The following is a 15,543-nucleotide window of genomic DNA, read 5'->3' on the forward strand; positions in this document are numbered from 1 at the left end:
TCAAATAGGGATTCTTAGAGGCTGGGAAATTCTGTTCTGCCTGGCTTTGTAAATAGTTGGTGACAACTGGTATCTGTGTAAACGGATTTGATGGTCCCCTGGGGGGTCAATACTGTTTACAGAGCTGTTTCTTCAGAGTGGTTGAGCTAGAATTGTCTCTAGGGTTCCTACTGGGGTTACTCAGAATAGCAACATCCCAGCTACCTGAGAGCTCAGGGACAGGAAAGAGGAAGAGGGGATAGAAGTATTAGTGGCAAATACATTCAAATACGTGGATCGCCTGCCTCTTAAGATGAAGATGCTACTTAGTGCATTTATATCTAAAATGAACATAGTAAAGGCAATTTGTTAATGTGTTCTCTGATACTTGATAACACAACTTCACCACTTCTGTAAATTCTGTCTTTTGGGGGGTGAGAAAAGAAGGTTATAGCCTTAGCATCTGATTTTATAAATATAAAAGGAACCAAATCTCATGCTTAACACTTCTTTCCTTCCTATATGGTCCATCGCCATATTATTAAAAACATTCAAAATATAAAGACTTCCTTTTGCTATTAGACTGCAAATTTGATGTGATGATGGAATTTCTATAGTTCTACATGAGGCAGAATGGCATGAACCGGGGGGCGGAGCTTGCAGTGAGGGGAGATTGCGCCACTTGACTCCAGCCTGGGCAACAGAGCGAGACTCCATCTCAAAACAAAACAAAATAAAAACAAAAACAAACAAACAAACAACAAAAAAAGATGTCTTTTTACAATGAGTAAAAACTTTTTTTTTAAATGAACATTAGTTTTGAAATAATCAGACCAATGTCGACTAGTGATTACTCCCAATGACTTCTACCAATTCCTTAAGTAATTTAAACATAGTAAATACTCTCTTTCTCTCAGTGTGTACAAATAATATTTATTTCCATTACTAAATATTTCCAACTATGTTTCCCTTTTCTGTGGAATAGAGGGTTAGCTTTCCACACAGATGCATATTATATGTGCTCCCCCACAACATCTAGGCAACACAGATGCATATTATATGTGTTTTTCCCCATACATAACATTATCAGAAACTTCTGTAACATTACAGTAGATTTGCCTAATATGTGTGTACAAGATAAAGGTTTAGACCATCCAACTGAACTAATCACTACACCACTGATACATTTAGACCTTCCAAGCAGAACCACAGTCAGTGCATGGATTCTGAAGACGACTACAAGGTTTGAATTCTGGCTCCACAATATAGCTGTACAACCTTCAGCAAAATATTTAACCTTTCATCAATTTCCCTAGCAGTAAAGAGTACAAATGATAGCATCCACCTCAAAAAAGTATTAAGAGAATTAAAGTTACATAAATCTTTTAGAAAAGTGTTGGCATAAAATATACAATAAATATTAGTGACTATTATCTTTAGAATCTGCTTTGCTAAAAGCTACTTTCTCTATTTTGATTTCTCCTACCTTTCTGTGAGATAACATCACCATCTTGGGACAATATTTAAACTTACAATTCAAATTTATATCTTTAATTTCTCTCAAATATTAAGAAAAGCAAGAAAGGTATCTATTTTCCTAGTTATTATTCTAGTTTTCATATTTTAAATTTTCTCAATTTCCTGAACAAATTTATTTGATGATCAATAGTCAGAATATAGTTGCACAGCTAAAATCAGTACAGCTGACCTAATCAACCAAGTTGTTATCTAAACATTTACTTTTTCTTTCAGGAAATGTTAGCAACTATGGGGAAAAAATCTCTCAGAAATACTAATGTATCTAATACTTTCTCTTTTTTACTTTTTCTCTTTTCTTTGGGCCCAAATAATGTTATCCTGTAAACAACTGTATATAATTCTTTTAAAATATCAGAAGACATGGAAATGAAAAATAAATAGAATGCCACCTAATTCAATGACAAACATAAACACAAAGATGGTTTATGGTTAAAGGTTTTAAGATGGTTAAAGTTTTAAGATGGTTAAAGTTTTAAGATGGTTAAAACTTGTGATTAATACATAATGGTTTAATAAAGTTTGTATCAGATTATAAAACTAATACATTACAGAAGTAATAACAACTTTGAAATTTAGAAATCTTGACATTCAGGAAAGATTCTGAGAGAAAATTCACTGTCAAAGAAAGAAAATTAACAGCAAATTCAACCCCATGGCAGGAAAACAAGAAATTTAAATGACATACTTCTATAACATAATTTGATCATTCATTATATTGGCATGTGATATTAATTACAATCAGGATCACAGCTGGTAGATCACAGGCTCCTGTCTTCCTGAGAATCTAATTTTGGAGTCACAGGAAATTAGGTAACTTAGCTTAAAAAATGGAAACTTTTTACATGAATACCGTATACCAGCTCTCTCAGGGCTCTTTAAATTTGTATTTTGGCTTCAACAGTCATAAAATAAAGCCATAATTTTACTTTCATTGGTCTACATAATTAATACCCTCTATCTGTGCTTTAAACAAACTTGCCAACATACTTTTAGATTGTTTCTACACACAGCATAAATGAAATTATAAGAGAATCTTTCATCTGTTTTTCAGTATCATCACTAAGTTAATTACCAACCACAACTATGTAATTATTCTTCTATAATGTGTTCAACCACATTACATTAGCAACTATGTCCAACCACATTATAGGAGAATAGTTACACAGATGTGGTTTCTACAGTTCACGGCCTTCTCATCTATGTGTGTCTCCCTTTCTAGACTATAAGCTCCCTAATATACTCATCTTCCTAAAACATACTGGAACAAAACAGTGAATATATTAGGTCTTTCATTCGATGAAATGAAATGATCAATGAAAGGAGATACTAAATTAGGTTTCCTTTTTTTTTTTTTTTTTTTTTTGAGATGAGATCTCACTATGTTGCCCAGACTGGTCTCCAACTCCTGAGCTTAAGCAATCCTCCCACCTCAGCCTCCCAAAGTGCTGGGGTTACAGGTGTGAGCTAATGCATCTGGCCAGAAATACTGAAGCTAAAGAATATATGGAGAGCAAATAAGCATTGAAAATGAGTACTTTATTCAACACTTATTAAGTACCAACACAGTGCCAGGTGCTGTGTGGGATGTAAAGGTAAATTAAAAACTCTATCTGCTCTCAGGGGAAATGACAAAGAACGAGGGAGGCAGATGATATGAATAACTCTTGCAAACAAGTAAAGAAAAGGTTGGTGGCAGAATGTGGGTAGTCCCAGTGATATGTTCAATCATATAGATCAGCACTATCCAAAAGATATATTGTTCAAATTGCTTATACAATTTTTAATTTTCTAATAAGCATATCAAATAACAAGTAATATTATATTTCTCAAATATGACCATTTTAACATGTAATATTAAAAAATTGCTTTGAGAAATTTTACATTCTTTTTTGTACTATAATTACATCAAATCTCAGTTTGGACTAGCCAGATTTTAAGTGCTCAATAGCCACATAGTGCCCATAGCTACCATATTGGAAAGCACAGACAGTAACTTTTTATTTTATTTTTTTCAAGACAAGGTCTCACTCTGTCACCCAGACTAGAGTGAGGTGGCACCATCATGGCTCACTACAGCCTCAACCTCCCAGGCTCAAGCGATCCTCTAGCCTCAGCCTCCAGAGTAGCTACGATCACAGGCACGTGCCACCACACCTGGCTAATTTGTTTTTATTATTTGTAGAGACAAGGTCTCCCTATGCTGCCCAGGCTGGTCTCGAACTCCTGGGCTCAAATGATCTCAGGCTGATCCCATCTCAGCCTCCCAAAGTGCTGGGATTATAGGTGTGAGCCACTGTCCTCAGTGCATATGTAATTCTTAATAAGGTATATTGTATACATACTGAGGAGAAGTCAAAAAGATATTGAACGGTGAAGGCTAGTGTAGCTATAAGATACTGAAATAAGCTTTTACTAAGGTTGAAAAATCAGAAAATCACTAAATCTGTCAATATCACATAACTCATTCATTTGGACATGAGAGTTGGACATACAAAATAAACTGCATTCTTTATACTCCTACACATGGTTATATTTAGATAAACACACATGCCAAAAAGAAGTGGTGAGATTATTTTACCTTATATACAACAATTCAATGACTTGACGTACCATGTTTCAAACTATCTATTGGCTATATATGAAAATTATTTTACTAAAATTTTATTCCTTTTTTTTTTTCCAGATAAAACAGCTATTTAAAGCTGTGACACTACATCAATTTTTTTTAAGTTTTTGTTTGTTTCACCAAGTCTGAAATGGTCATGAATGAATCAACATTCATTCTATCGAGGAAAAGTTTCAATTTCTATGTATGAACTCTTTAAAGTACATAAGTATTTTGTGAAATTCTATCATATGTTTCAGCTTTTAAATTTCAACATCCTTCACCATATGAAGGCAATGAGGACAATATAATAGTGTAATATCCTACAGCTTAGGCTATATAACTTATAAATCACATAAATTAAGGGTTTGTACAACTTCTATTGCAAATATTAAAAACACTGCAAATATTATTTAGGCTGAAATTATTGTGAAAACTATCCTAAAATTCGATTAACTAACATAACTCTTTTTGTTGTTGTTGTTCCCCAGTGATATGAGCTATTTGGCTATTTGTAATATATGTGTAATCTTTTCAGCCTTTCTCAAATTTTCTTATTATTAGAATAATGTGTATAAGTTAATTAAAAACATGAGTGAACTGGGAAAGTCTTAAATTTCTACAACTGCAATAAAATAGGTTTAATAATTATGTATTTTTTGTTTGTTAAGAATGAAGACATACCAATTGCGAATTCAACAATTTCATAAATAATTTATAAAAGATAAATTTTCCAATAATAAACATAAAGAGGAAAAAACAAACTTTCTTTACATGTGCCACTCATTTTGTTTAAGAATATATTTAGATTTGGAAAACAAAATAGAAGAATCACCAGTCAGATACTAAGCGGGAATCACTGAAACACAATGTTAGTTCTAATGGATGGATGATTGTGTTTGGTCTTTTGAAACTTTGAAGTATAGGTAAGTCTTGATCACACAAATTAATAAATCCTAAAGCTGGAGTTAACAATAACCATTACACCCAAATTCTGCAGCTTAGCCCAGCCAATTTTTCAAAAGGTCAGGTTGTGAACTGGAGAAGATCAGGGAGGTCCACCGCATAGCTTTGTTGCCAGGCATCTCTCGTCTGGATTGTTGCAGGCATTTATTAGTATTCGTCAGCAGACTCAACAAAGCAAACAAGAAATTCAAGCACGAATAATAAAATGAAATGCTGCTATATAACCCTTTGTCATTCAGCAAATATGGGACTTTTTAGCTACATTGTTCCTAAACCTGGGTTACTACTTTAATTTTTCTCCACAGCGCTGACTGAATGAGTATGCATGTGTGTTAAATGCAGAGCTCCCCTAACAACTGCAGGACTGCCATTTAATCTGTTGGTAGATGGACCATTTCCTGTGGGAACCCTAGCTATGATTTCCAGATCCACCAAATAAATCTCAGATTAAGATTCCAAATGAAACCTGCCTTTGGCAGATAAAAAATGTCAAGATGGATATAAACAGTAAAATTATAAATTATCTAGGTGTTGCATGACAAACCAATGCTCAATTTTTTTTTTGTTGACATGTGCCCAGATATCAAAACTATATGAGACATTCATCAAATGTCACACTTTCATAATATTGGAGGCATCATTAAAACTGTTTGACTAAGGACCTCAAAGTGTTTAAGCAGTAGCTCAAAAGTATATTTGTGCAAAGTAGAAGAATAAATTTACATATCAGCAGCAGCTCATAAGGGATGGGTAAATATTCTGTTTATCTCTCATTGTAATTCAGGTTACTTTAAATACAAGGTTTTAGGAAATCATTATACTCTATATGGCATCATTACATAACTTTCTATGCAAATGATATATTTTATTCAAATTCCCCACTTGCTTCTCAAACACACACACACACACACACACACACAAAACAAAACCAAAAAACCCAAAAAACAAAAAGAAAAACATAAAAGGAAAAGGTAAGACTGCTATTTCATTAATCAACTGTAACTGCTAAACTAGTGCCTTGTTAGTTACACTACAGCATAATCAGCCCCTTGTTAGAGTTAGCATTTTAAACTTTTCAAAAAAGCATTAAGTACTTGAAACAAAAAAATTAAGCCTCAGAAAAGTAAATTTGTTTTTTGGTAATGTGTTTGTTTCAAATGACTTGGGGGAAGGGCAGAGACTTTTTTTAAAAAGATAATAAAGGGTCAACATAGAACATCATGGAAAGCAAAAGTCCTAATTAAAAATGCAGAGGAAGTCTCTGATGCTAGTTTCTACTGCATTCTCAAGAGATCAAAGACAGCTTTTTTAATGAAAAAAATTTTCTGTCATTCTTCTTACCTGGACTAGCGCAGCCTTGTCCCAATCTTTAACTATACTGGTTGATTATGAAATATAAGAATGAAGTTTTCCAAAAGGAAACAGGCTTGCTGAACTGTAATCATTACTTTTTTTTAACTGGAAACTCTTAAAAACAATTGAGTAAAACAGCTTCAGTGACTCCAAATTTTGTAACATTTGGTTTTTTGATAAACATTTAAAAATCATCTGATCTACTTACAATAGAAATTCTTTCAAATTATAACTTCTTTCCACTTTTATAATAATTAATAGAAAGGACACAGAATATCCATACTCCATATTCCCAATCTTAGGGTTTGGACACAGGCCTGAAACCTTAAGGACTACATATTTGTTCTGTCTTCCCTTATCATATTTCTTTCTTCCAAAACTTGTTGTTGGTTCAAGGAAACTAATGCTAAATGAACCATACCTACCCTAATCTGCTAGGGATTAATACTAATCTGAAAATCTGGAATTTTCTGGAGTGGAGAGAACATTAAATAAAGAAAGAAATAATGGTATCTTGTGCTTGAATGTGATTATATTTCTATATTAAAACTGTTCAAATCAATGAATAGTGTTTGTTAACTGTATTAATTTTAGTGTATCAAATTATCTTGGTACAGACAGCAAAACTGTATTTAAAAGGAGCATTTAATTGTTAATTTTTAAAATACTGAGTAGCAAAAACATTGTTTCTACACAAGTATAATTTTATCAATACAAATCCATCAGTTTGTACTGTTCAAACATCAGCATCCTAATATTATAATACTAAATGGTTGTATGTAAAAACTATAATCTGTCAAAAAATAAACATAGAAGTTCAAACACAATTTTTTTACATAATTACTTTTTAGTTTGCATCTTTTCAAAAACAATTTTACCATATGGCAAAGTATTATCTATTTCATCCAAAAGCTACAGATAAGAATATTTTTAATTCAATCATTTACACTATAATCTACTTAATTTCAAAATTTTGAAGCCTGACTTGCTCTAAGTTTGCTTTTTCATGTTCCCTGAAATAAGCAGAACACAAAGAAAAACTGTATCTGAAATTTTCCCAAAAAGATAATAACGTCCTACATGACAGGTTGTTTTGATTCGAATAAAACCAAAACACTAAAAGTTGGAGTATTTGGTGAACTCCTCCAAAAGATTTTTATTCTAATACTACAAATGTATTTACAACCAAACAGTAGTAAGTAAATGTACACTAAAATATATAATTTTATCACTTAAGAAACTTTTTAAAAATGTATTTAAAATACCTTTAAGTCCAGGAAGTCACATCAGTCCTACCCTACAGCCAACCTGGAACAACCCTCTAAAGGGCCTTCAATTCAGTCTACCTACCAATGTATATTGATCCAGTTCTCCTAAATCAACAAAATGCCAATGCACACTCAGATCTTTATATTAATCGTACCACAGAGGCCACACAGTCATCTGAAATATGACAAGCTGAAATTCTCATGTGTAGAAAATTAAAGATTCAGGAATATTACATTAAGGTGCATGCTGTAAATATGTGTTACAAGAGGTGTTCTGGCATGAAAGGCCATAACCAGAAATAAATGAGGATTTTTAGCAAAGATTTGTTCAGAATCTTAAGGATGGAGAATTTAAAACAAAGCAAAAATCTTTTGACAAAATCAAGTCATTGTTTTCTATTTCAAAGAAAAAAAATCTTGTTTTCATGACTACAAATAAATGTAAAAGAATCTGCATATTAAAAGTAGTTTGTATTTCCTTAACCCAAAGAAATAGAGTCACAAGTTCTACAAAGAGGATCACACCAACAGAATAGAAACGTGGGAGAAAAGGTCCTACTAAAAGAGAAACTTGCCACTTTTCATGCTCATTCTTCCTAGAAACGATCATTTCTATAAAATGGAGGAACCAAAGATACAAGAATTCCACATGAAGAGTACAGTGTGAACTGATTTAAAACACTATAAATTTTGTAAAAACAGAAAAAGAGAAAGAACTAAAGAGAAAGAAGAAATCCTTTTAGCTCACAAACTTTTCCCCTGTTAAGAATTTATTGATTAGCTCACTGGTTGTAACAAAGGTACAACTGTGGTAGAAAATTGGCAGAGAGGGAGGTTGGATGTTTGTGGGGGTAGGGGATGTATGGGAACACCCTGTACTTTCAACTCAATTTTACTGTAAATCTAAAACTATTCTGAATGATAAAGTATTTTTTAAACTGCCAAAATATAATTTAAAAAATAATTTGTGGCATAAACTCGCCAACATGAAGTATTCATATTAGAAATTATGAATCTTAGAAGGGTTCACAACAAATGTCATAACCAGTTAGAAAACTAAGTTGCCCTTGTAAACATTTTTTGTTTTTTCATTCCATTTTTCTACTCAGTCCAAGAGTATTAACAGAATCATTCATATCAAGCTTAAAATATAAAAAATCCAGAATTGTATTTAATAAATTTATTTATATTAAAGGAAATTTTTTAAAATAAAAGACTATAACTTCAATCATTCTTCTAAGAGTAGCCTCAGCATCTCCTCAGGAAATGAATCAATCCTTGCTGGCCAGCTGCCAGTATTCCTAAAACCACTCTCTCAAATATTCTAGATGGTCATGTGTGAGAAGCTACTAGCACTCTATTAAGCTAGGTCCTATGGAGATAAGTAGTAAATTTAATCAGACCTCAGACATGTTCTTCTTTTTAACCCCCAATGGCACATGGAAAATTTTTTAAATGCAATCTTAAATCCACACTTGCCAAAAGGAAAAGGCACATGAAAATACTCTGTGATGCCACTAATCTGGAGATTTTTATTGCAACTGGAATTTCAATACAGACAAAAATAGATTTTATTCTAAATGAGTATTATTAATTATATATTATAGTCTATCAAATATACTAACTATAAGCATACCATTTTGAAAAATTAAAGTTCCAGTGATATTCTGAACATTGTATTAGAAGAAAAAATTAGAAAAACATACTATAACATAATGATTGTTATAGTATTATAAAAAATCCAAATCTGTGTTCTTTCCACCATAACATTTTACTGACATTATTAAAATGTATTGGTTTTCCAACACAATCTTCTTTCTGCTTTAAAATATAGGCAATAAGCTAAAACCACTAATTACATATCTTCTTCATGAAAAATATACCATTACTTACTAGAAAGCCAATTATTAAATAAAATTTAAGTCCTGTAATTTAATACAGAATGATTAGTGATCTAGACATTTTCAAAACTTTTAATTTCAAGGAGTATATAATCATAATGTCTAGGAAATAGCTTTTTTTTCTACCAGCTTATCTTGCTGGTAGCAATGAATGTCCAGTTTAAGCAATTTTTCATTTCCTTCTTCTCTGCCTTAAACATAAAATAGTTTACGAAAGTGATATGTGATCCTACAATCATATTTTAGTCATAATGATCAACAACATTTAAAAGCATCAATGATGTTTTCCTACAGTGGTTCTTCAGTGTCTACAGTTACAATTTGTTTGCAAATCATGCAATAGTTTTAGTTATAATTCAATTACAGAATTGCAGACGGATAAAAGGTAAAAAAGAACATGTACTTTGTGAACAGAGAGAAAGATAAATGAATCAATAATACAAGAGGTTGATGGTGGCACACAGGTTCAAAACGCCAAGGACAAATAAACATTATTCTGACTAAACAATAAACTAACCACTTGCAAGTTACCTTTCGTTAAGTTTCATTTATTTAAAAAAAAATTGTGTTACTGTGTTTTATAGAAAAACTGTAAGAATCATGGATACAAATGATACTTGCTAGTTCAATTCTAAAATAAAGAAGATGACAACTTTTTTAACTTAAATTCAGTAAGACAAAAAAATTTTAAATATTTATTAGCATCCAATAAACTTAAAAATGTAAAAATTCTATTTACACAGCAGTTCTAGAAGTGTTTTTTCACCTTATTTCAAATAAGCACAATGATTCCTGACTTAGAATCATGATCATTTGTTAAGCTTAAAGATTAATTAAAATATGTAATCGATCTAAATTTAGATAATACATAAGTAAAAATAACTACTTTGTGTGTAAAACATATATTACATATGATGATTCCCCCAAATAATAATCCTAAAAACAATATTGAACAAAGTCATTAAATTAAAAGGTTTTGGTCAAAAGCTTCTTCAAGGTATAATTCTCATCATTTCTTACCTTAAATTGGTAAAATATACATATGTATATATTTAAAATACAGTAGATTTCATATTTAATTTTGGTAGGCACAGTAACCTTTTGTAACCTTTCTTAGGGAACACTGACCCCTAAAGGTTCTAAATTTAAATAAGTTTCACAATTTTCTAAATTTAACCGGTATCCAGACCTCATTTTTACCTACATAATTGCAAGTATGTATACTTAGGGCAGACATATTTACCTGTAAATAATATGTAAACTGTTTGCAAAGAATTGCTGTATGCTATAAAATAACTAGACCATGTATCTGCTAATAAAAATCCCAACATTAATTTAAGAAATGATCAGGAATTTATAACAGTATTCCAAATAATTATTCATATGAGATTTATGATCCCTATGTCTTTTTTCTTACAGTTATGTATATAAGTAAATGCAAAACAGGGCTAAACAACCAATAATATAACAACAACTCATTATTTCAGAGGGTATAAACTCCTTTGATTATGACATTTCATTTTTTTCTTTTTTTTTCAAAAGAGAACCCTTAAATAGAAGTTTTCACAAAAAGGCAAAACATCACTTACCCTTTAAAAGGCCTGAAGATGGTAACACATTTTTTTCTGGGAATATATGTTTATTCACACACACATTGTTTTTATCAACTTACAAACTACATTCATTCAGGACTGTTTTTTCAACTACTTAAAAGAAACGTGGGGGCTAGATACAGTTGTTTTTGCCTGTCATCCCAGTGCTTTGGGAGTCTGAGGCAGGAGAACTGCTCGAGGCTAGGAGTTTGGGACCAGCCTGGACAACACAGTGAGACCCCCTACCTCTACAAGCCATTAAAAAAAAAAATTAGCCAGGTGCAGTGACTCATGCCTGTAGTCCAAGCTACTCAGAAAGCTGAGGAAGGAGGACTGCTTGAGCCCAGGAATTCAAGGTTACAGTGGGCCATGATCATACTACTGCATTCCAGCAAAGATGACAGAGTGAGACTGTTTTTAAAAAAAAAAAAAAAAGGGCCGGGTGCGGTGGCTCAAGCCTGTAATCCCAGCACTTTGGGAGGCCGAGACGGGTGGATCGCGAGGTCAGGAGATCGAGACCATCCTGGCTAACACGGCGAAACCCCGTCTCTACTAAAAAATACAAAAAACTAGCCGGGCGAGTTGGCGGGTGCCTGTAGTCCCAGCTACTTGGGAGGCTGAGGCAGGAGAATGGCGTAAACCCGGGAGGCGGAGCTTGCAGTGAGCTGAGATCCGGCCACTGCACTCCAGCCTGGGCGACAGAGCGAGACTCCGTCTCAAAAAAAAAAAAAAAAAAAAAAAAAAGAAGAACTTGGGTTTATTTTGTAGATGTCATCACCCAGCCCACCTACCAACCTCAGCTTTCCATTTTCCAAAATGACAAAAACAAAGAAAAACATAAACGGTTATATATGTTACATTATCAATCTTATCAGTTCTTTGACTTAAAATATTTCAGAAGTGTTTCTACAGTAAAGCTAGGAAAAGAATGGCCACTTCAGCACTCTTTATAATGAAATTTATAAGATGAAATAAAGCCATATCTGTGTAATACAAGTTTTAATTAACTCAATTTTTTTAATTAGTAAAATTATACTAAATAAAATAACTATTCAAAGGAACTGACTAAGAACATTTATGTAAGGTAGCTTTGAAGTAATCTGTGATTTAAGATAAATCCCATGAACCCTGCCATCAGGGAGATGACGATGTGAGATTTTACTGTTTAAACATATCTGTTATCACAAGACTCAAAAGTTAAAATATTTGTGTTTGTTTCCTAATATTATTTATTTATTTATTGAGACAGAGTCTCCCTCTGTTGCCCAGGCTGGAGTGTGATGGTATGATCTCGGCTCACTTCAACCTCTGCCACTGGAGTTCAAGTGATTCTCCCGCCTCAGACTCCCGAGTAGCTGGGATTACAGGTGTGCGCCACCACACCCAGCTAAATTTTGTATTTTTAGTAGAGACAGGATTTCGCCATGTTGATCAGGCTGGTCTCGAACTCCTGATTTCAAGTGACCCACCTGCCTTGGCCTCCCAAAGTGCTGGGATTACAGGCATAAGCCACCGCATCTGACCTTTTTCCTAATAATGTTTAGTAACAGATCCTTATAAATGGGAATGTCTTATTCCTCTTTCCAATGTCAAAAAGATGCCTGTAAAAATGTGAATTTTCTTAATGCTGTATCAGTCATGTCTGCTGTAGTCTGTGCCTACTGTAAAGTGTCTACGCATCTGTATCTTCAACCATAAAACTTTCCTTTTCGTAAGTATCCCAGAGCTTCATCAGTTCCTTCCTTGACATCCTTCCTGATTATTGGACATTTATCAGCAGTACTCCCTCTACAGTCTCTATCTCTTTAGATATATTAAAAATAACTCCTTTTACTCCTTAAAGATTGTTTGGTCTCTAATTTGAACATGACTCTTACAGCAATACGATGTGTGAATGAGAAACACAACAAATGCATCATTATTTGCTTCTTTTTTCTTTTTACATAAATTGAGTAAAATGCTTTTGAGCTGTTAAGAGTATCTACTTACTTACTCAAATAAATGAATAAACATAGCTATAACAAATTAGCTCCTAACTTCATACCAATACATTCTTATCCACAATTTGAATATAGAGAGCACACCAAAATTAAGTGTCACATAGTACATGCACTATTAACTTTGCACAAAAAAACCTTTAACTATCTTACCCAGATATTATATATTATTGTTTTACATAGAATTAAATCAGCTGTCTGGATTCTAAACTCATAATAAGCAGCCTAGTGTGACAAATAAAAAGGGAAATTACTAATGATGGGTACAAACAGCAGGAAAATTTGCAACGGTATAAACATCAAAAACAAAATGCAGAAATCAGAAAAAGGCACTCAGATCTTTCTATCCCTCAAAAGAATATATAATTGCTAACTTATTCAGTACAATGATTATAGAATGGTCCTCAAAAATGGACTTTAACCTTCAAAAAAGGATAAAAATGTAGCTGGACTATGCTGAACAGGAGCCCTGTTGGGGGAAGGGGAACCAAAAAAGGAAGAGATGCATACAGTGTTTTAATAAGAATCCTATTTTTTAAATTATAATATGAGGAAATTTTAAAAGATGTACATAAAGGTTTAAGTTTTCAAATATATGTAATATCACATTCAGAAAGAATCATTTCCCAAGGATTCCAAATTTTCAACATTTTACTGTAATAGATCTTAAATATCTCTCGCCCCCTCCTTTATGTGTGCTGCTCTTATCTGTCTGTCTGTCCATCCATCTATCTACCCATCCACCTATCCATTTATCCATCCATCCATCCATCCATCCATCCATCCATTCATCCTTCCTTCCTGCCATTTGTTTTTCAGGCCATCTCTCAGTCTGTCTCTGTCTTCAGACTGTCTTTCAAATTGTATCTGTCTCTGACTGTTCTCTGCCTCTCAGGCTGTGTTCCTCCACATGTGCATACCTGTGAGTATCTTCTTCTCTGTCTCATATATGTGTCTTAGTCTATTTTTCAGTATATGTGTCTTCTGATCTATGTCTTTCTACTCTGTCTGCATATATACATGTCTGTCCCTCATTCTCTCTAGTCTCTCTCCTTACTTTATGTATGTCTCTTTCTCTGGTAGACTTTTCTTTTTCATTCTGGCATTTCTCTCTCTCTTTGTGAGAAGATATATATATATATATGTATCTTGTCTCTTTCACTATATGTCTGAAAGAGACATATCTTGTCTCTTTCACTATATATGTCCCTTGTCTGTATGTACGTCTCTTTCTCTGTATCTGTCCTCATCTCATGCCTGTGTCTCTATCACTCTCAGTGTGTCTCTTTTTTTTCTCTCTCCCTCACTATACATCTGTCTTTTTCTCACCAAGCCTCTCTTACTGTGGTATTTCTCTTTCTCTATGAGTCTCTGTGTATGCTTCTCTTTCTGTGCACCTCCAGGTGTGTGTCTGTGCCTCTATGTGTTTCCCTCTTCAAGTATCTTCCTTCCTGTGTCTCTTTCTCTGAGGATCTCCTTCTCTGTGTGTTTCTTTCTCTGAATGTGGCTCCGTCCATCTCTGTCACAGTCATTCTCTCAGTCTCCTCTGCCTCTTTGTATGTAGGTGTGTTTCTCTTTCCTGGTGTGTCTTTTTTTTTCTCCCTCTCTCAATGTCTTTTCTGTGTCTCCTTCTCTGTGTGCATGTGTGTGTCCCTTTCTCTCTGTGTGTATGTCTCTTTTCTCTGTGTGTCTTTCTTTCTATCTCTTTCATAATCCCTGGGTCTCTGTGTGCATGTTTTGTGTGTGTGTGTGTGCATGCTTGTCTACCTCTGTCTAATATATTGGTTAGAATAAACACACTTCACTCAGTGCCTTGAACTAGCACAACACCTGGGGCTTGGTATTAATACCTTAAAAGTCCTTACCTTTTGACCAGTTCTCCATTTGTATTTCTGTTCTTGTTTGCTCTGGCAATGTCTCTGGTTTTTGCTCCAAGATTTGCAGCTAAAATAAAGTCAACTCTAGATAAATAAACTGAAAACAATATATCAGAACACACCTAAACCTTACCTTTGTTTAACAGAGAATTTACAGAATAAATGGTTTTCTAAAACATTTATAATGGGACAATTAACTGAGAATTTCAACAGGCGAAATTAAATCTTTTTCTCAGAAAAAGGTTCTTTTCTTCACACTTATATTTTAGTATATACAGTTCAGGTTAAGCTTTTTAGACATTCATGCTGATTTGGGTAGAGAACCATTTAATTTATTTAAATGAAATATTCTCCAACTATAATTTTAAGCATTTAAGAAAAATACATTTTTACTTTATTTGCCATAAATTTTATACCAAACATTTCAAATTTACTGATTTGAATTTACTGTGTATATATTCATATA

At 33.2% G+C, this 15,543-nt stretch overlaps 1 protein-coding gene across 4 annotated transcripts in view; it reads right to left on the reverse strand.

The window, feature by feature from the left end:
• Nucleotides 1–15,543, reverse strand: part of MIPOL1 (mirror-image polydactyly 1) — a 384,987-nt gene that overhangs the window by 311,220 nt on the left and 58,224 nt on the right. For all 4 annotated transcript variants that reach the window (XM_030931752.1, XM_010361991.2, XM_030931753.1 and 1 more), the window contains one exon: nt 15,066–15,144. In XM_030931752.1, coding sequence (XP_030787612.1) covers nt 15,066–15,084 — 19 coding nt within the window. In that variant the 5' untranslated portion in view covers nt 15,085–15,144. The remainder of the gene's footprint in view (nt 1–15,065; nt 15,145–15,543) is intronic.

This window comes from Rhinopithecus roxellana, chromosome 5 (genome assembly GCF_007565055.1).
Source record: "Rhinopithecus roxellana isolate Shanxi Qingling chromosome 5, ASM756505v1, whole genome shotgun sequence".
In the NCBI taxonomy this organism is placed as follows: domain Eukaryota; kingdom Metazoa; phylum Chordata; class Mammalia; order Primates; family Cercopithecidae; genus Rhinopithecus; species Rhinopithecus roxellana.